The sequence below is a fragment of the Vicia villosa genome, linkage group LG2 (assembly GCF_029867415.1).
Source record: "Vicia villosa cultivar HV-30 ecotype Madison, WI linkage group LG2, Vvil1.0, whole genome shotgun sequence".
Lineage (NCBI taxonomy): Eukaryota > Viridiplantae > Streptophyta > Magnoliopsida > Fabales > Fabaceae > Vicia > Vicia villosa.
In genome coordinates, this window is record NC_081181.1 from 5,084,133 (window position 1) to 5,105,966 (window position 21,834).

Sequence of the window (21,834 nt, forward strand, 5' to 3'; positions counted from 1 at the left end):
TGTCGTGTGAATTACTACACAAATACACTTTTAAGCCAAGTACGCAAATCATAACATAGTGAAATTTACTTGAAATTCATTACAATACACATTTCATAAGTCAAGAGAAATACTGATGTGAATTTTTTCTTGATATATTAAAATAGAATAGACGTTTAGCGGCAAAATTAGAGTAAAATTCAAGTAAACACGTGCATCGCACGAGACATAAGAACTACTCCAGTTGGAGGTGAAAAGAAAAGACAAGGAAAGAGAAAGAACTCAAGAAGAAGTTAATATAGAAATTGGTTTGAATATGGATGTTGAAGATGATCCTGACTTTGATATCTTCAGAGACGAAGATGAAGATCCCGATGCTCAATTCGAAAGGGTCAGTATTAGTATTTATTTCACCACTCTTCGATTCTCTCCATATTCTATTCACTATTCACTATTCACATTCAAATCGATTCTCTCTATTCACTATTCACATTCAAATCGATTCATTGCAGGAAAATGACTCCAACAAAGAATACGTGGTTTATCTCGTCGATGCATCTCCCAAAATGTTCAACACGAGTTGCTTATCGGTTTGTTTTCCAAAACCATATGCCCTAATTTCTTTTTCCTACTCCCAAAACTATGCCCTAATTTCATTCATTGCTCATTGCAGGATAATCATCACTCTGAAACTCACTTCCAGATTGCCCTTAGCTGCATCTCTCTCACTCTCAAGGCTCAGATCATTAACAAATCCTATGATCAAGTTTCCATATGCTTTTTCAACACCGTAACTAACACACTTTCATTTCACTTTTTTTATTTTTTTTATTTTTTTTTTGACTACTTTTTTTATTTTATTTTAAAAACCTAATTTTTTTATATTTATTTCCAGAGGGAGAAGAGGAATTTACAAGACCTAAATGGTGTTTATGCATTTCATCTTCCTGAAGGAGACTATCTAGACAGGCCTACTGCTAGGCTTATCAAAGACTTTGATAATCTCCACGGTAACTTTTTTTTTGTTTTTGTTTTGCTGCTGCTACTAGACAACCTTCTCATTTCTTTGTAATCTTTTCTAGAATCTTTTTCCAAAAACATTGGAAGTCAGCACGGTGTCTTGCCGGGAAGTCGAGAGAATCCTCTCTACAATGCTATCTGGGTGGCTCAAGCACTTCTTCGTAAAGGGTAATACATACATACATATATTACTTGCATTCTAATATCTATTATATAACTAATTAGTTATATTTATCGGTGAATGATAATGATGAGGTAACATTTCTATCAGGTCCGCAAAGACAGTCAACAAACGCATACTTTTGTTCACAAATGAAGATGATCCTTTTGGGTGCCTCAAAGGGGCTTTCAAATCTGACATGACAAGAACCACACTTCAGAAAGCTAAAGTACCAATCTTTAAATGCTTTTTAGCATACATAGTTTTATTTTACACCAACTTGAGTTTAAAGGATGCTTGTATTTCATACTAATTATCAATATTTTTTTTGTGTTTGTGAAGGACGCACAAGATCTTGGCATAACAATTGAGCTTCTTCCATTGAGTACTTCGGATGAAACGTTTGACTTATCTAAATTCTATGTTGTATGTACACATCTTTTACATATACATTATCAACTAACTTATTAGATAAACTCTTGTTTATCCTCATTTTGTTATTTGCTTGTCTTTCAGGATTTGATTGGCTTGGAAGGAGACGAGCTTGTTAACTTTATGGCATCAGCAGGAAACAAGTATGGCAACCTATCTACAGTTTCTCCCGCATATATCTTTTATGTTTAAAATCTTTGATATATCGTTATGTACTGAGCTAGGGCAATAGTGTGTCCGGAATCTGAAGTTTCTGCCACATAAATTGTTTTTTTAGCAGGGAGAGTAGCAAGCTTACTTAATCTTGCTCCCATCATCCGACTGTGTATGCTTTAGGATTCTCGTTAGATACTATTGTAAATTAAGGACCATCTATGTGAATTCAGATTGGAAAAGTTATAATTGGTACTAATTTATAATGCGGAGTTGTCGCTAAATGGTGGTTCTGATCTGTTATAAATTGGGCACATCTATGTTGGATTGTTATAGACTATAGTGTAGAAATTTATAACGATTAAGAATAAAGCCAAATATATCCTTTAGTTTTATGCATTCTAATAATTCCTTAATGGAACCAAAGAAACAACAAGATTGTCACAGTTCTTAGACACTGTTGTTTTGTTTTCAATAAGTATTATTAAACAACTTGAAAATGTTATTTTCAAGTTGTTTATGGGTTAGGCCTTAGGTTTTGCCAAGATTGTTACACTTGATCCAAAGGTTATTGAAAGCATTTTTCTTGTAAAATTAGAAGTAATAATATATTCAACTCAATTTTAATATCTGGATTACTAACATTGATATACTTAGGATAACAAAAGGTGTGATTTTCTAGTGCATGAAGATTATTATGTTGTGCAAGAGTAATTATGATTAAAAGCTCTAACCAGGACTAGGAGTTGATGTTTTGAAACTATAAGTTCGTCTTTATTTTAGGTCAATTTGATTTTCAATGTAATGTTGTTTTTCAATTTCAGATTGGAGGATATGAAAGATCAGTTAAGAAAGCGCATGTTTACAAAACGTAGAGTCAAAAAATTTAAATTCACATTAGTTGATGGGCTATCAATAGAGCTTAATTCATATGCTTTAATTCGTCACACTGTTCCTGGTAAGCATTTCTTGTTATTTTCTAGCAAACAGCAGATGTTGTTTAGTGGAATTTATATTCCTTCTTTAGTGTTTTCTTTTTCTCCATGACCCTTGCCAAATTTCTCATGGCCCCTTTGTAGTTTTTCACAGTTTATGTTGTAATGGCAGTTTATACTTTGATGTGTAGGGTCAATCACATGGCTTGATTCCATTACTAATCGTCCTTTGAAGGTGATGAATGTTACAGCCTTAACTTGTAAACAATCTATTTTTTATGTTACAGTGTAAATTTGTAATTCACTCATCAAGCAATAATAACAAATGATTGTTAATAACAATCAAAGCCTTTTTCCACTCATTGGTGTCAGTTATGTGGATTAAATGATGCCATACATTTAAAATTTCCCTGACAAGGTTATAATGTCCTTTGGTTGAAACATGAAAGGTTCCTTGTACCCATCCCATAGCCTTTCTATTCAAATACACAAAAAACAGAATTTTAACGTGATTCTAGAATTTTGTTGGAGGATATGTATATAACTGTAGGAAAAAAATATTTATAGATCTGTTATAACTTATAGTTTTGAGAAAGCCTAACCGCTACACACATATTGCTGCATCATATTTTTCCCTTAGTTTCTCTGTAGTCATGCATTTCTATTGGATCATAATTCTCCTAAGTTTTATGTGATTATATTCTTTTAGCCAGACTATAACGCTGAATGTTCTAAAAAATGTTTTAAGAAAATGATTGTAACTAGTTTGGTGGTTCAGAGTGAAAGAAGTTTCATTTGTGCTGATACTGGTGCATTGGTGGAAGAATATACCAGACGGTTTCATCCTTATAAAAAGTATGCATCTTTTTCTTGTTTCTTTATCTAATTTGAATATCATTATTTTGATTCTTTGGACATTTTAGTCACTGTTACTCTATTTAGATTGGTTTTAGAAAATGATAGCAACTCTACAGTCCCTTCAGTCATGCAGTCATCACTAAGAATAGGATTTGCCGGGATCCGAACCCTTAACCAGTTTTTTTTCTTTCTTTCTGGGAGAAATTAGTGGTTTATTTATAGAAATTCCAGGGTGAGTTATTTAGTTGCAATATCCTCATTTATAGTAACGAGGTAGAGATTCATGTGAAGATAGCTGCAAGTGTTGAGGGAACATATATTGTTTGCTAATAAGAAGAAATGTTGGCTTGGTCTAAAGAGAAGCTAGTATATTTGGGACTCATTGTGTGAAGTCAAGGAGTCTTGGTGGATCTTCGAGATATGTTTGAGTGGACTCCAAAGTATGTGAAGGGTTTGAGAGGGTTCCTTGGTTTACTGGTTACTACATAAAATTTGCGAAGAATTATGGAAGAATAGCATGGCCCTCACCCAAAAGCTTAACAAAGACAACTTTGCTTAGGGGGAAGATGCTCAAATGGCAGTTGAGCAACTTTAGAAAGCTATGATAGCAGTCAAAGATTTTGAGAACATTTTTGTGGCAGAATTTGATGCATTAGGGAAATGATAGAGCCTTGGGTATGGAGTGTCCGGGTCGTATTAGAATGAGATGCTCAATGAAATATTTATATGTCCCGGTTCTTTTCCCTTGATTGCAACTTTTAAGGGAGAGTTCACCAAGTACTTATCTAATTTCTTATCAAGCTTTGCCTATCTTGTGTTACATAGCTGGTTCAACGCCTTTGTAGATGTTAGCCAATGTAAAATTGGTTGAATCTCATAGATATTTGTTTATTTTTTCTTTCCATTTTTATGTTTCGCTTACATGTTTTCCTTTGACGGTAACAGGTTGACGTTACATATCCCACACTTATCTAATTCATCCACTAGTTTTAATTTTTATTTTAAATCCCAAATTACCCCTTATAAATTTATTTCAACAATGTTACCTACACTACCCAATTTTATTATTTCCAAAATTATCCCTATACCCTTTGTCCTCCCTGTGCAAGCCATTACTGCACACTCGTTTTAATTTTTTTTAATAAAAAACTAGATACACGGGGTTTCCACAACCTTGAATACAGTAGGTTTTCAAGCTTGCCTTTAATTGTAACCCGTTTGATACTGATCGTTTAAGAGTCAGAGACATCTTTTTAAATCTTGTATCACTTCTGCTCTAAAACAATGATATGTATATGTTTTCTCCTTACATTTTCCAGCTGTCAAGGTCATAATAAATAGTGTAATCTTTACCACGATATGCCTTTTCAGTTTCACCAAAGGGTGTCCTCCATGAGTTTCTGTATACATTAGTTTATCAAGCTTGTAAAACTTTGCGATGCAATTGATACTAATAATTTTTGGAAACCTCATTTATCCGAATGCAATATAGAATGTTTATCGGGAACTAAAATTTTCTCAAAACTCCTTGTATCCAGACGGCAAAAATAAATCCAATTTCCGGAAGAAAAGCATTAAAATAAGTGCGCCGGCTTGCCGTAAGGAGTTGCTCAAAGAGAACAAAGAGTGCTGGGAGGTTTTTTAAAATAGATGATGTCAGTGTTAAAATTGTCCTAATATATTACAATAGGTAGTTTAGGATTTTTTTTTTTAAATTTGAAAATTTGGCACTGGATGAATTATACGAGTGTACTGTATGTAATCAATTTGTTGAGGCTGGTTGTTTTTTTAGACACTGCAACAAATATGCTATTGGCATTCTTCTACCTCAAATGTTTTTGATTTTGTGTTGTCTCCTTTTTTTAATTACAATTATAATATAAGATTGTTATATTGTTTTCAGCCAGAATATTATATTTTCTGTGAAGGAGTTATCTGAAATTAAGAGAGTTGCTACTGGACATCTACATCTTTTAGGTTTCAAGCCATTGAGTTGCTTGAGAGATTATTACAACATGAAGCCATCAACTTTCCTTTATCCAAGTGACGAGGTTATTGTTCTACTAGTCATCAATACACAGTTGATTACATTTTTATTCATCAGTAATTTTTGGTTTTAATTGCAATTTGTCTGCTTGGCGCCGATGCCTTATCCTGTACTTTTGATATTGCTTAATTTTTGTGAAATTTAAGCATCAACATTATGACGGTCTTCAATCAGCCTTTTGGTGACATTTCATAACCTACCCTTTGAAATTTTGTTTAAACACAAATCATTCTGACAAATTTGCCTACTGTGACTTTCGCACAATTTATAGTTCCACACTCCATGTTATAGAATTGCATATATGCCTTTAGCTTATCGAATTGGTCCGAAAACTTTCTTATTCTACTGTTAAGTAGTATTATCATCAGTTGATCTATTGGTATTGTGTATTTATGCCTTCAGCTTTAAGGAATGTTCTGAAAACTTTCTTTAATTTTTTCCTTGTCATGCCTTGTTTTGTTTTGCAGGGTACAGATGGTAGCATGTGTACCTTCATTGCCCTTCATAAGTCTATGATACAGCTCAACCGGTACAATATTCTTAATTCCTTACAACAATGGCTCTTTTCAGTTGCACTATCACATCCTTTTGGTCATGTTTATGACTCTACTGTAGTAGAGTTGACAAAGTGGTTGAATTTTCCTAACATGCAGAAAAAGGGACTAGGTGGGTTGGCTAATTTGATAAAATAGGTTGGCAGAGGCAACCCACACCAAATTATCATAGGTTAGGTTTGGAGGTTGAAAGAGGTTGAGAGAGAATCTTTACCTAGGTGGTTTACTATTCATAAGCATATTCCAGTTAGATTTCTGTTACGTGTAAAGTTGTTTGTTTGTATAAAGTAGAACTTGAAATTTTAGAGTGTTAGATATACTCAAGTTAAAAATTTCCTGGCTATTAATGGGTGGTTACATAGTAGAAAAAGGGAGACAAAGAGTGATTGGTGAAAGCTGCAAGTTAGGCAGTGTATACTATGGATAGTTAGTTGCATACACACATGTTTATTAATAGTATTGTTGTTTCGTTATTAGGGCATAGCTGATGTCAAGTTACTTGTTAACTTGTGTGTTAATAATTACTAACCAAAGTAATACCCTTGTGATCCTTTTAGTTTTGCAGTTGCATTTAGTGGCAGTTCATCTCGGCCTCAATTGGTCGCCCTTATTGCGCAGGTACAATATGTTGATCGCGACAATGTTTTTGCATTATACAATAAATATAAATTCTTGAATTCTAGAGCTTGCATGTGGTGTTTTAATTAGATACTTAGATGACTATGTCTCTTAGAATCTGAATAATTTGGGAATGCTCTTGTACTAATACTTTACAACTGCCTTTGCATTTTCTTGCACTCTCCTCATTTGCCTGTACATTTCGTACTGCTTCCTGTCATAGCAGAATTATCACTTGTCAGCTTGTTGTAATTATGAAATCATAGCTATTTTAATCTGTTTGTCATATTTGTAGCTAATATGTCTCTGATTGTAGGATGAGGTTATCCAATCTGGTGGTCAGATTGAGCCGCCTGGAATGCACATGATTTATCTTCCATATTCTGATGACATCAGACTTGTTGAGGAGGTAGAGAGAACTGCAATAAGTTGAACTTGTCTTTAAAGTTCGATTGTCAAACTAGAGAAAACTAAGTTTGATGTTTTATAGAGTTTATTAATAAGGAGTGAAATATTTCTGCAGCGTTTTTCAGATACTAGTGGGGTGCCTAAAGCAAGTGCTGATCAGATAAAAAAGGCATCTGATTTAATTAAGCGTTTGGACTTGAAAGATTTTTCTGTATTCCAGTTTACCAACCCTGGTAAGCTGCTTCTTCCTATTGCTCAACCGCTCACTTAACTTAAAGTTGTGTTTAGATTTCTAGTAAGCTTCATTAGTTTTAACTATTGGAATACTATAATTTGATTTGTTTAGTCAATTACTCACATCACATCCACTGCATTCTGTCATCATTATGCAGACCTCTTTAAATTCCCGCAGTTACCTTACCTGTGTTTTATAGATTGTTGACTTAAAAACTCTTCAAGATATACTGGATTAAGCATGTAAACAATTTCTAGTGAGAATAAAGTACCAAGTCGGATGAGACTTGAATTGAAAATATATTTATAAGTGGGAGGCGACCCCACCTTACAAGCTGATTTTGTAAGGATTGAGTTAAACTTAACTCATATTTATGTGTCAAAAAAACATTCTTTCTTTCTTTTTCCTTTCTAATGTGAGTGAGAGGAGTAAGTCTTGACCGTTGAAACAAATCATAAAGAGTCTATTAAAACATGAAATCATGTGAATTTCTTATTGGTCACTTTGACATCATAAAGAGGTGCATGTGAATTTCTTAAGCTTGACCATACATATAAGGTTGCTTGATCATACATATAAGGTTGCTCGGTCAAGATTTACTCATAAAAAATGCCCCCTCAACTTTGTAATTACATTTTACAGATTCATGTTCCTCTTGTTTTCTATCTGGGTATGCCCCCCTAATAGTATATCATCATTAACTAACACGCTTCATATTTGTAGTTGTTAAAATTTTCAAACTGTTTATTACTGTCGTTTTACAAATGAGAAAGTTATCATTTTGGGGTTGGTAACACAAGAGTTTTTCAGCCTTGCAGAGACATTATGCAGTATTGGAGGCATTAGCTCTGGAAGAAGACGAGATTCCAGAAATCAAAGATGAAACATTACCTGACGAGGAAGGTTTGGCCAGGTAAATGCAACCTTTTTCACTATGTAATGAATATTTTATTGCATGAATTTCAGGCTGATCAGAAATGGAAGAAATTTTACTTTTTTTTTTTTTGTTGAGTATTAGCAACATATACTTCCTAATATACTCCCTCTTAGTTACTAGTTGAAATTCAAATAGGTCTCAGTAAATTATATTGTTTCCGTAAGTTTGGTGGGACCTATATAAATTTCAACTATTTGATGAGTGTGTTAGAGAGATTGTTGGTTGCACTTTAATATTTTTTGAACTTCCTCTGTTCACTGGAAAAGATAAAAGATTTCTTCAAAAAAGACTCGGTATGAAATGATAACCTTACTTACATGTCACCTGCAGACCAGGAGTGGTAAGGGTATTAGAAGAATTCAAGACCTCTATATACGGGGAGAATTATGACGAGGAAATTGAGCTTGGCACCGGAAAGCCAACTGAAGCCTCCAAGAAACGGAAAGCGCATACTGAGTTTGCTAAGAAAGAGTGTGAGAGCTATGATTGGGGTGAGCTTGCTGATACTGGAAAGGTAAACCTTGAATTTTTTTTTGCATAGCGGTTTTGATTTAATAAATTTGGGACCGACAGATTTGCTTAAAAACATTAAGCCAATGAATGGAGGCCCATACAACATGTTAAATTTTTCATCCGCCTTTGTTGATACTGAATGATTTGATCTTGTTTTGCAGTTGAAGGATTTGACAATGGTGGAGTTAAAGTATTATCTCACTGGACACAATCTTCCTGTTTCTGGGAAGAAGGAAGCTATAGTTAGCCGAATATTAACTCATATGGGAAAATGAGCAAGAAAGGGGCCGTGTTTTGATTACTGATTTTGTAAATTATCGTTTGTTCTTGACCCGATTTTGGATTATATACTGACTTGTAATCATCAAGACATTAGGGAAGATGCTTACGGCATATTTTACTGTTAGATATTATTACATAATGTCTTTTCCTATAATGCTTGTTCAACCACATAACATAATCTATGTGTTGATAAACCTAAAAAAGAGACTTGGATTTTTACTCAAGTCCACGCGTTCTACCAAATATACACACAAAAAGACTGATACTGAAAAGGGACAATACTATTTTTTTTAATTAGACTCTAGCTAAACTTGAAAGATCAGTAATTTTATAAGAATTAAAAATATATTTAATTTTAAAATTAAATTTGAATTCCTAGATAATTTTGTACAAAAAAATGTTGGTAGTTTTCCACTGCCTAAGCAAGTTATGATCAAATTTGGGAACTCTGTTTTTGTGTTATCTGTTATCGTGATTGTTTTGTGGTACGCGGCTTTGTGATTATTAGTTTAATATTTATTTCATTTGTGGTACATTTCTTTGATAAGGTATTTCGATAGAACCGGTATAAATTCAAAAACCTTAGCACATGTCTTAAGATCAACTGATCGATGTTGTGAGTAACCCTTAATTTTAGGACTTTAGGTGCCAAATTAAACCATTTTTCACAGTAAATAGTAGTATAAAAAAGAAAACAGGGGTGTCAAATAATGAAACCATGTACCATGTACTTAGCCTAATAATAAATCAATTTTATCCCTAAAATGGAAAAAGTTACTATAACTTATAATCAAAAGTTATACATCGGTCAAAAAAAAAAAAAGTTATACATGTATTTCCAAATATTTTTCTTCATTCTATAGAAGGCACATAACAAATACAAAAAAAAAAAAAAGGGTTTTGGAACCCCAATTCAAACATTTCTCTAACCTAGCAACTGTGGTATCAGTGAATTGAAGCCATCACCAAAGCTCAGGTCGACCATGGATTATCAGCAGAAGCAATCACCACCGTTCAACGATTCAGAGGTTAGCAGAAAGAAGCAATCACCACCGTTCAACGATTCAAAGGTTAGCAGAAAGTATATTCACGATGATCTTGCTTTCTACGTTCTTTCGAAACTGCCCATAAAATCATTGAAACGCTTTGGATGCGTACGCAAATCATGGTCCGCTTTATTTGAAAACTCTCATTTCATGGCCTTGTTTCGAAACCATTTCTTATCTCATAACAATTGTGATGATGATTATCAACCATTTCTCCTCATATATCTACGTGACCATGCTAATCATGAATACGCTGAATTGCGTTTGCTCGATAGTAGAATCAAATTAAATTTGCCACCTCCATTACAACAGGGTGACCATGTAATTAGTATTTTGGGAAAAACAAGTGTTAACGGTGTTTTTTGTATTGCACAAACTCATCCAGGGACGGATGATATAAATAAGGTCAGCTATGTTTTGTGGAACCCGGCTACCGATGAATTCCTTGTCATTCCTCATAGCCCAGATGAGCTTGTACCACAACACCCTCTCCTTTGGGTGAATCATGAATTTCATGGGTTTGGTTATGACCAACTAAGAGATGACTTTAAGCTCATTCAGTATGTATCTTTTGATAGCTCAAGTTGTGATGGCTATGACTATGACATTGATTCTCCTCCACCTCAAGGTATGCTGTATGACCCTTTTTTTGAGATATATAGTCTAAGAAACAATTCTTGGAAGATACTCCACATGGACGATATGTCTCCGTGGTATATTGGTAATGCATTTACTGGTGTCGAATTGTACACGGATGGTGCATGTCATTGGTTGCTTCAGGGTAATCAACATGAAATGGTTCTCATGTCATTTGACCTGAGTGATCAAGTGTTCTTTACAACACCCATTGGTGAAAGAACTGAGTTGGATTATGGATACTTGGCGGTGTTAAATGGATCAGTTGCTTTTATCATAAATCATGACAACGATAATATTTTTCACATATCTATTCTAGGTGAACTCGGTGTGAAGGAATCATGGATCAAACTATTTATTTGTGGCCCCATGCCTTCCATCGAGGGGCATCCAATTGGATTTGGGAAGAGGGGATATATTTTCTTTAGAAAACTAGATGACGAACTAGTACGGGTTGATTTGAGCACCGGAATCATGGAGGAGCTTGGTGTTAAAGGAGAGGATTATTGTTGTACAATCGGACATTACCAGGAAAGCCTTCTCCCGATTCGAGGATCATGAAGTAACTAGTTTTTTTTTCTTCATATTGTTTTCACCCGGAGGTTATTAGAATTTTATCTTACAAAGTGATTTGTCAACTTCACAATTCATAGTTGTTATACCATGTAGTTGACAATTTAAGAAGATACTTGGTGATATGGATCTTGTTTTATCAATTTAATTTTGAACGTTTACTCTTTTTTAATTTGCAAACAGATTATGTTTCTATTTCATTTGTAATAATGCTATGTTTTCTTTAATGAATGTGCTCCAATTTTTGAATTGAATTTCATTTCATTATGCTTCAAATATATACATGAATGTTTATAATATTTCTCTTTAGATATTGTTGAACATCCAACACATGCTCATTTTTACTGGTTTAATGGTTTACCCATAACCATATCAGTTGGGTGGGTGGATAGATGGCATTGTATAGTAAGCTTGAATGTTAGTACCCAAGCATCCTCATTTCAAGATGATGCTGGCATTGTATAGTTAAGAGTGTGAATATGCTGAAATTAAATGCACATGTGGAAGCTCCTTCACTTGCTTCTTCTCTTTCTATTTTCATATTATCAATCATAATACATGGGTGTAATTACTTTTAGAAATAAACAATGTGTAACTTTTCATGATACCGATGCATATCTCTATATGATTCAAAGGAAAGGATAATTTTATAAAGTAATTAACAGTTTATTTTTCACATGCTTACAAAATTAGTTATACTTGTTAATTTTGAAGTTTCTTTTGAGATTTCTTCCTATGAAAATGACCTCAGATATATGCAGTGGTTATAAAGAGAAAATTGTGGACATGAGAGGAACTTTTACGAAAGAGACGAGCAGGGAAAGTTCATGGGGACACGACCTCAGACCTCAACCCTTATGCAAACTGATGGTATAGCACCCTTATTCCAACTATTTAACAACATTGGTGAATGTTTGATGGGTCGATGTTTCTGACATGCAATGAAGGCATTGTACCCTCTAAAGAGAATTAGTAAAGTTGATGGTACTGATAAGGGTGACAATTTGTCTGCAAATGCTGATGGAGTGTGATTAACTTCCAATGAAACTTTTGCTGCCTACGCTTGGGAAAAATGTATACGTACAACAATATTATCATATCATTCACTACATCATCCATTAGAGTCTGAGTCGCGGATGCCACATCATAAGAGTTTCCCTACACACTAAAATAAGAGGACTGTAAAACACGAGCTTGTGATAGTAGTGCCGGTGGTTTTGATTGATTTTGAAGTAGAAGCCCCATGGTGTTTTTATTAGTGTTTGATGCGAGTAAGAAATCTAAATTTGATATGTCCATGCATTTAGCATGTTATTATGAACTTTGAATGTAGTTATAATTTCATGATCCTTTTTTTTAGCCACACGCTGTGTATAATAATAAAGAGCAAAAAAGCACAAAGCAAATTGAAATTATGCTTAAATCATTTGCATCATCATGTGTCCAATGCATCCTCTAAAAACCCAGGAGAAAGTTGACGCCTCCTGTCAGTTGGAGTATATTTTTTATTCACCTTGTCACGCTTACGGCTAAGCAGTTGGCTAGCCCTAATAGTTTGATTTTCAGCCTGGAAATGATAGGGAAATTAGACTATTGTATTTGAGACAAAATATAAGTATGTGACTAATTTGTATGATTGATTATACCTTTTCCTTTTCCTCCTTTTCCCTCTCAAGATCAATGTCTGTAACACAGTTTTTAACCTTATAAACCTTCCTCTGCCTTGAGTCAACAACCGATGAGAATTTGAGGACAAGGAAGATGGCATAAATCTCATTTTCTGTAATAGCCTTCCTTGTGATTGTAGGATTCCCTATAAGAAAGTACACATGGTCCATTGAGGGAAAAAAGTAAATCATCAAACATGTTATGAGAAAAATGAAATTCACCTTTCCATGTCTAAGGAGAAGATGTGATTGATCATGCTGGGCATCCTGCTCTGACATGTCAAGAACTTCATTCCCAATTAACAACTGAAGACTACCATCAGACCACCTTACAAATCGAGCATTGCTTTCAACCTGATCATGAATAATAATATCTTTTCACTACAAAATAAGTGATGTAGTGCAACTGAAACTAAGCTGCCCTTAAAAGGTTGAAAACCATTTAACAATAAATAAGAACACATGAACTCATTTTGCCAATACTCTTAATAAAAAAACATTAATGCAAAAGAAAATGTATTGCACATTCAATAGGTAGATTTTTAGCACCATATCAACAGTAATACATATTAAATGCCATTTCATAATTAGGCTATTTGTTATGTTACTATCTTGAAATATGATTCATGAGAAGACATTATAGCATTAGCAAAAGGGAGATGAATAATATATATAAAAAAAAACAACAGACCAAACCAGTGTTGTCCATGGCGGATGGCGGAGAGCCAAAATCCCACCATACGCGGGACAATTTGTATATCCACTATAGCACCTAGGTTATTAATCTCGGATAACGGCGTGTAGCGCCAACCCCTAAAATGCTATAGCTGCATAGTGGATAGCAGGATGACCATATTGTGAAGACTAAAAAACAACGTACATAGTAAACATAAATTCAAACAATATACATAAATACTTCAAAATAGAAACTGCAATATCCTAGTGATTGAGAATAGCAGCCATCAAATCACAATGACGCCGCTATTGCACCACCCTAGTGCCAGTACGACAGCGATTTTAGCAGCGGCTATGACCGCTATCGTCAATAGCGCTTCGCAGACCAATAGCGTAGCCGTGAGGGGCCGTGCGGTTACACTATGCCGCTATAGCAGTGCTATTGCGCGCTATTGAAATAAGCTAAATTGTTCAAAATTAATATATTCTTCTTATTAACTGAAAATCAAATAAACATAAAATTAATATATTCTTTTTATTAACTGAAAATCAAATAAACATAAAATTAATATATTCTTCTTATTAACTGAAAATCAAATAAACATAAAATTAATATATTCTTCTTATTAACTGAAAATCAAATAAACATAAAATTAATATATTCTTCTTATTAACTGAAAATCAAATAAACATAAAATTAATATATTCTTCTAATTAATTGTCCTCATGGACTCCAATACTCTGCATAAAAGGCTAAAGTAGTGCAACATGATACCTTTGCGAACTCGATTGTAGATGGTGTGGAAATATGCACTAATCACAATATGGTTCTTCATCTGTATAGTGTGTGTTTTGTCAGATAGTTGGTAGTAAAGTGAATTGTTTAATTGATTCATTTGTATTATGTTCAAAATTTACTGAGATTACAAAGGATCATTCACCGAAAGAGAAACCTGGTGAAGCTTCTTCTCGCGGGAAATAAGAAACACCATTTGTTTGGTTTATTCAGAGGGAAAGAAGTAAAGTAGAATTCAAATGAGAACTAAGTGTGGATTTGAAATAGTCTAATGAATATATATTTTATTGAAATTCATAATAGATAAATAAACAGTAATCTCTTGCATAATATATAGATGCTCTGTTTCATGAGAATTCATTCATAAACACCATATAGTTGCTTCCTTTTTATTTAGTATGTGTATCCGGAAGCAATATGTTTTACATGATTATTATTTTTCTGAATTCCATAAAAATTGTTTACCACAAGATGGAGAAGTCGTTGTACAGTTGATGGGCTCATTTCCATCATGATCCAAGCACATAATGATTTCATATAATTCACTTGGTGAGGACGGCTTAGGAGTAGAACACTTGAACTCAGGAATGTAGGTAACCCTGTCTTGGCTGTAGTGCTTTCTGAAGGCTTTTATTGCAGCCTCTGTAGTGTACAGCTTGCCTCCTTTAACAGGCACAATCCCTTCTGCCTTGAATGTATCAAAAAGGTTGAATCCATTCCAAAAGTTGTATGCTGTCTGGAAGTATTTGTATTGCCTATGCGTGTTTCCGTCGTAGTAACATCTTCCGTGCTTATCCCACTGAGCTTTCCATAATTTTTCATCTGCTCCAGTTGAACTTGGCCATGATATCTTGAGGCCTGGTATTAAACTTTTGATCGTCTGTCAAAAAATAAAAGTTCATGTTATTGTTGATACATGTAATTATATAAAACAAAAGTAATATCTTTTGTCATGATAAACAAACAAAGTCATCACCTTTTCATCCAAAGATCTCCCTCGAAGGTCTGTAGGGCAATCTTTTGGATGAGGACCCGATTGGCTCGAAGGCCACAATCCGTGTATTGTAAAATTGTCATCTACTATCTTTTGACATGGAATTGTAATATCTTTACTCCTGCAGTATCCTGGTTGCCACTCAAGAGCCAATGACAAGTAATCATAAGCTCCCACAAGTGAAAATGTAAAGCTTATCAGAATAATAACTACAATCATTCTTGGTGATAAAGCCATTTTAGTGAGATGAATATTTTTTACATCAAAGCTCTATTATTTATAACTCAAGAATCAACTCAAGCAATCTCTCATTTCTTCTTTAAATCACAATACACACACACACGTATACTTAGATATAGCAATTAGCAAATAATTAATATATTATTGGAACAAAAAAGAATTCAAATTCCAATTGCCTCCTAGCTTAGTTCATCTATTTCTACAAAAATGTACAAGTTATACAGAAATAGAAAAATGCAAAATTAATTAAATACATCACTTTTATATTTTCTTTTGTTTTAATCCACCAACCAATTTGTTTTCTTATTTTTTCTATCACTCTTACTATTACTATTATTAATTTTATTTTTTGTAAAATACTTCTTTTATGCTCTTTAGTACTTTAATTTAATTAGTTTTATTCTCTTATATATAATTATAATGACGTAAATTTACTTCCTACTTTTCATAATTAGTTACAATTTAAAAGTATAGTTGTGATGAGCTGTAATGATTTATAAATATCATTTTTTAATTATAAATCATTATTTTATATTTAGTTATTTTAATCATTTTTATATGCATATGTACCAATAATTTAAACCTCTGATCTATTTTGAAAAACCATTTTTCTTATTATAAATTATTCTTTTTATATTGAGATATTTCAATCTTTTATAAACTTAATTAACAAAATAGATTACCATCAAAACTACATTTGCATCTTATTACCATGACTTTAATTTTGTGACACATCATACTTTTCAAGGTTTTTATAGACAATTTATATAATTTTAATTTAAAACTTATTTTATAATATCATTCATATATATATATATATATATATATATATATATATATATATATATATATATATATATATATATATATATATATATATATATATATATATATATATATATATATATATATATTGTTTCACAACACTCTATTTCATTTACATTTTAATTGCTAGAGAATTTATTTGACAATTATTTTTCTATTCTTTATCGTAATATTGATAGGTATTCTCTTTTTCAAAATTATATAAATTTTTTCATTAATAAATTAAATTAATTAAATTATATAATTTTTTTAATATAGTAAATTAATTTAATAATATCTTTTATAATAAATATTGTCTATACAAAAAATTAATCATTAACTTTACACTACAATTAATAACTTTATACTATAGTAAATAAATATCGTCTAGACAAAAAAATTAATAACTTTGATATAAAAATAAGAACATCTATATTGCATTAATTATAATTTGCTTACACTTAAATTTTTTAAATTTTTATCACCTCCTCAACTATATTAAGGGCTTCCTAAACTTACAACACTCTCTGTTTTTTATTAGTTATTTAGTATTACTTTGATATCTTTTAAATAAGAATAAAAATAATTATACTTTATTAATTTAAGTTTATTATATGAGACACTCAGGAAAGATACTTGTGAGAAATGAATCAATTAAAATTCGATTTTTTAACATTAAGAAAATAATATATAATTTAGAATACTATTATCATTATTAATTTCTTATTTTGTGAAATACTTCTTCTTATACTCTTTACTATTTTAACATAATTAATCTAATTTTTTTTATAAACAATGACATAAATTTGCTTCATACTTTTTATAATTAGGAGTATAGTTGTGATGAGCTATAATAGATTATGAATATTTTAATTTTTTTCAAATACCAATTTTTAAATTATAAATCATTATATTTTATATTGAGTGATTTTAATCATTTTTAGATGCATATGTACCGATAAATTAAACCTTTTTCTCTATTTTGAAATGTCATTTTTTTTATTATAAATCATTTTTTATATTGAAAGATTTCAATTATTTTTCTGTGCTTTTTTTTACGCAATTATTTTTATATGCTTATGTGCCTATAAATTAAACCTCTATCTTTATTTAAATCTCTAGCTAGCCGCACTACTCACCTACATTTTATATATAACTTTCTCTCAAAGTATAATTGAATTGTGTTGTGTTAAATCAACACCTAAGCACATTAAAGTTTGGACACTCTTATGATGATAATTAAATAAAAATTCATTTTTTTAATCTATAAGACTATGTTTGAAAATTAACCGTCTAAATGATTAAAGCATATCAAAACATAATACCACGTTTTACCAAAAAAAATAATATTAAAAAGATAAGTGTATATTTTGTATGAACACCATCTTATATATAAACATTTTTTTTATTGCATAATCTTTTTGAGTAGATAAAGAAAAACAAGATCAATAACAAACAAACATAGTTAACAAACATCAGATGGCAACTGACAAGCATAAACAGTACTCTGAAACATGAAAACCTAGGCAATACCGGAAGACTCTGGACGAATCAGTCACTTTGTTATGTCGTCCACGGATCTTTGGATCTGCGCATCAAATTCGGTCGGATCTTTAGTTATCCTACGTCGAAATGATTTCCACATGGCCCTCACATCTTCATCCTTCTTCAACTCGATTAAGTTGTATCTCACCATTCCATATATATCAATTCAGTCCTCCCGAAACTCGATCTTTGTCACCCTTCTGTTAAAGGAATCACGAAGCAACTTATTCAACGTTTCTTTCAAGGTGACAAAGGGTTTACCGTCGTCTGGAATCTTAATTTGAACAACAAGCTTACGGTCGTTGAGATACACAGATACTTAAATCAAATACTCAGGAAGAGACATTTTGTTAAAATGATGTGTTATCCAATTACCCAAACACCCCCTATTTATATAAATGATAGTGAATTCTAGACCACACAAATGTATCGGTGCAATCAGGACCCTCCAAAAATGTCGGCAAAATTTCAACCGTTTAAAAAATAAAAAATTGAAACATACCGAAAATTTGAAAATTTTGGTATGCCGGAACTTTGTACCGGAAAATTCCTTCTAACTGAAATTTATGGTGATTTGTACCGGAAATTTTGGAGAGGATACTAGAAATTTGTTTCGGAAATTCTTTGTTTTCCAACTTTTTTTCATCAAGGGTAAAATTGGGTTAAAAATGAACAAGTATAAAAATGGGGTATCAAGTTAATTTCTCCTCATTACCCTTCATGACATCTTCAAAAATGTCTCTTCACTTTTCAAAAGTTAAAAATCACAAAGAAATTTTACTTGAGGTCACGAGTTTGAATCCTGAAAATGCAAAAATTATATATTTTTTTAATCAATCAACTTGGATTAAATAAAAAATAACTATTTGAGTACAAGGCGATCCCTAATGATATCCCCAAATTTATACCACCCAAAATCAACTAAGTCTTCATTAATCTAGCTATGTGTTCTTTTAACTTTCTACTATACCACCCCCTATACTCAATATTATCAAGTATACTCTTTTCTACATTCTTTTTTCCACTTAGTTTTCAAACACTCTATCATTCCTAAACCTCAAAGCGCCATAAATCGTTTCCGTCACTACAAGCTGGAGAAGGATAGCTTTTCAACCCTTTCATTTACAAGCCTTAGCAATCCATTTAAGTTCTTCCTTTCCACATATAGAACAGTTATAATTATCAATCAATCCAAACTTTTTCATTATATCCTTTGTGGCAAGTTTCTCGTGGCTCGCAAGCCATAGTGTTATGACAGTTCTAGGCCTTACTGCATTTTAATACATCAAATCCTTCCATTCAACATGCGGTTTTTCTTCCAACAGCATCTCATAGACCTTTCTCATATGAAACTTGTGTTGTCCCTGCATTTTGGTCCAAACATTATTTATGCCACATAAAATTAGTTTTGCCACATTACACATTATCCTACGTGGCATCTTAAAAAATATCTCTCCACTTTTCAAAAGCTAAATATTACAAATAAATTATGCTTGAGGTCACAAGTTGGAATCCTGAAAAATATAAAAATTATATTAATTTAATAACTACTAACATAGTGTTCGAATCCTGAAAAATGCAAAAATTATGTTTACTTAATAACTACTAACATAGTGTCTAAAAAATTATTTTAAGTATTTTAATTACATAAAATATAAATAAATAGACTAAACACACTCGCGTGTTGCACGGGTCATATTCTAATAATATTTATTTTTGAGAAAATAAAAGATGCACTAAAGATATAAACTAACTTTACACTGTCATCTAAGAAACGAGACACGTCTCGCTAAATCTTTTTTTTTAACATGATTTGAAAAATTAATGACTTTTTGTTGTAAGATTGAATAAGATTTCTTTATACATTAAAATTTTTATTTTTTATTTTTTTATTTAATTATTATCATTAGATTAAAAATATTTGATCTAGAAGATATATGTTAACTTAAAAATAATTTTTATAATTCATATTATTTGAATTGTTTTGACCAATATTAGATTAAATATATAATATTATAATAGAATTAATTTAATGGAAATACATCAACACTGTCAGTGAAATCAAAACCATTAATTTTTAGAGGAGTTTGACAATTATTTTTAAAGATTGTCATATTTGAATTGTTTTGACCAAAATCAATTTAAATATTCTCTCCGATGAAAAGAGATATCTCATTTATATAATTAGTATGACGTGTCATGTTATTTGAATTAATTTGACCAAAGCTAATAATAAATGGCTTTGGAGCCCCAATTCAAACATTTCTTTAACCTAGCAACAACAGTAGTAGTAGTGAGTTGAAGAAATTTCCTCTCTTTGGAAGCCATCACCAATGTTCAGCTCAACCATGGATTATTAGCAGAAGCAATCACCACCTTTCAGCGAGTCTTCCGATTCAAAGGTTAGCAGAAAGTATATTCACGATGATCTTGCTTTCGACGTTCTTTAAAAACATGCCATAAAATCATTGAAATGTTTTGGATGTGTACGCAAATCATGGTCCATTTTATTTGATAACTCTCGTTTCATGGCCTTGTTTCGCAACCATTTCATATCTCATCACAATTCTGATGATCATCATCCTACATTTCTTCTTATATATCTACGTGACTGTGTTGATCGTGAATACGCTGCATTGATTTTCTCGATAGTAGAATCAAATTAAATTTTCCACCTTTGTTTTCAGAAGATGAACGTTTTCTTAGTATTTTAGGAAAAACAAGTGTTAACGGTATTTTTTGTATTGGACAAGATATTATAGGGGGGATACAAGGAATTTCAGATACGTATATTGGAACCCAGCAACCGAGGAATTTGTCAATACTCCTGCTAGCCCTGACGAGCTTGTACTGAAACGTCCTCTCCTTATTGTGTTTCATAAATTTCATGGGTTTGATTCTCCTCCACCTCAAGGTATAACGTATTACTCCTTTTTTGAGATATATATAGTCTAAGAAATAATTCTGTGAAGATACTCCACATCGACGATATGTCTCTATCAATTGTTGGTAACGCATTTAGTGGTGACTAATTGTACATGGATGGTGCATGTCATTGGTTGGTTAATGGTAAAATACATGATACAATAGCTCTCATGTCATTTGACATGAGTCAAGAGGTGTTCTTTACAACACCCATCGAAAAAAGATCTGAGTTGGATTATGGATAATTGGCGGTGTTAAATGGATCAATTGATTTTATCATAAATCATAACAACAATAATATTTTTCACATATCTATTCTGGATGAACTCGGTGTGAAAGAATCATGGATCAAACTATTTATTTATGGCCCCGTGCCTTTTATTGACTGGTCCCTAATTGGATTTGGGAACAAGGGATACATTTTCTTTAGAAAAAAGATGATGAGCTAGCCTATGTTGATTTGAGCACCCAAATAATTGAGTAGCTTGGTGTTAAAGGGGAAGATTGTTATTGTAAGATCGAAATTTATAAGGAAATCCTTCTCTCGATTCAAGGATCAAGTAACTATTTTTTTTTCTTATTGTTCTCACCTAGAGGTATGTTGGTTGTAACACCCCGCTAATTCCCCGCGGCAATTAACAAATTAATTCAGAGTAACATGCAAAAAGGGTGTCACAATTCATAATAAAATAAACCTCATTCGTCATATGTCATGCATTCACCAAGAACTTATTAACATAACACAAAATTCCAAAATATCATGTTTACACAATAGAAATAAATCGTCAAGTCAACATCACAT

At 32.1% G+C, this 21,834-nt stretch overlaps 3 protein-coding genes across 3 annotated transcripts; 2 read left to right on the top strand and 1 right to left on the bottom strand.

The window, feature by feature from the left end:
- Positions 1–209: 209 nt before the first annotated feature.
- Positions 210–9,255, top strand: LOC131648873 (ATP-dependent DNA helicase 2 subunit KU70-like). The gene is made up of 19 exons (XM_058918601.1): positions 210–370; positions 492–569; positions 653–769; positions 875–989; positions 1,062–1,167; positions 1,271–1,388; positions 1,502–1,585; positions 1,676–1,734; positions 2,569–2,702; positions 2,871–2,914; positions 3,458–3,534; positions 5,441–5,588; positions 6,052–6,113; positions 6,696–6,756; positions 7,073–7,165; positions 7,280–7,397; positions 8,210–8,312; positions 8,667–8,850; positions 9,011–9,255. Exons 1-19 carry the CDS (start codon positions 296–298, stop codon positions 9,122–9,124), a joined length of 1,890 nt encoding a protein of 629 aa, XP_058774584.1. The 5' UTR covers positions 210–295; the 3' UTR covers positions 9,125–9,255.
- Positions 9,256–9,967: 712 nt separating this feature from the next.
- Positions 9,968–11,635, top strand: LOC131648874 (F-box/kelch-repeat protein At3g06240-like). Its single transcript, XM_058918602.1, has 2 exons — positions 9,968–10,159; positions 10,202–11,635. Exons 1-2 carry the CDS (start codon positions 10,115–10,117, stop codon positions 11,372–11,374), a joined length of 1,218 nt encoding a protein of 405 aa, XP_058774585.1. The 5' UTR covers positions 9,968–10,114; the 3' UTR covers positions 11,375–11,635.
- Positions 11,636–14,788: 3,153 nt separating this feature from the next.
- Positions 14,789–15,778, bottom strand: LOC131645787 (ribonuclease 1-like). Its single transcript, XM_058915996.1, has 2 exons — positions 15,501–15,778; positions 14,789–15,404 (listed from the first exon to the last, which is right to left on the bottom strand). The coding sequence occupies exons 1-2, from the start codon at positions 15,753–15,755 to the stop codon at positions 14,958–14,960; spliced, it is 702 nt and encodes a 233-aa protein (XP_058771979.1). The 5' UTR covers positions 15,756–15,778; the 3' UTR covers positions 14,789–14,957.
- Positions 15,779–21,834: the final 6,056 nt, after the last annotated feature.

Bases quoted from the DNA above. Each gene is read 5' to 3' on its own strand.
- LOC131648874 (XM_058918602.1), top strand. From the start codon at position 10,115: ATGGATTATCAGCAGAAGCAATCACCACCGTTCAACGATTCAGAG. The intron at 10,160-10,201 runs GTTAGCAGAAAG...AACGATTCAAAG, and splicing joins CACCGTTCAACGATTCAGAG to GTTAGCAGAAAGTATATTCA.
- LOC131648873 (XM_058918601.1), top strand. From the start codon at position 296: ATGGATGTTGAAGATGATCCTGACTTTGATATCTTCAGAGACGAAGAT. The intron at 1,389-1,501 runs GTACCAATCTTT...GTGTTTGTGAAG, and splicing joins CCACACTTCAGAAAGCTAAA to GACGCACAAGATCTTGGCAT. The intron at 7,398-8,209 runs GTAAGCTGCTTC...AGAGTTTTTCAG, and splicing joins ATTCCAGTTTACCAACCCTG to CCTTGCAGAGACATTATGCA.
- LOC131645787 (XM_058915996.1), bottom strand. From the start codon at position 15,755: ATGGCTTTATCACCAAGAATGATTGTAGTTATTATTCTGATAAGCTTT. The intron at 15,405-15,500 runs GTGATGACTTTG...ATTTTTTGACAG, and splicing joins GGAGATCTTTGGATGAAAAG to ACGATCAAAAGTTTAATACC.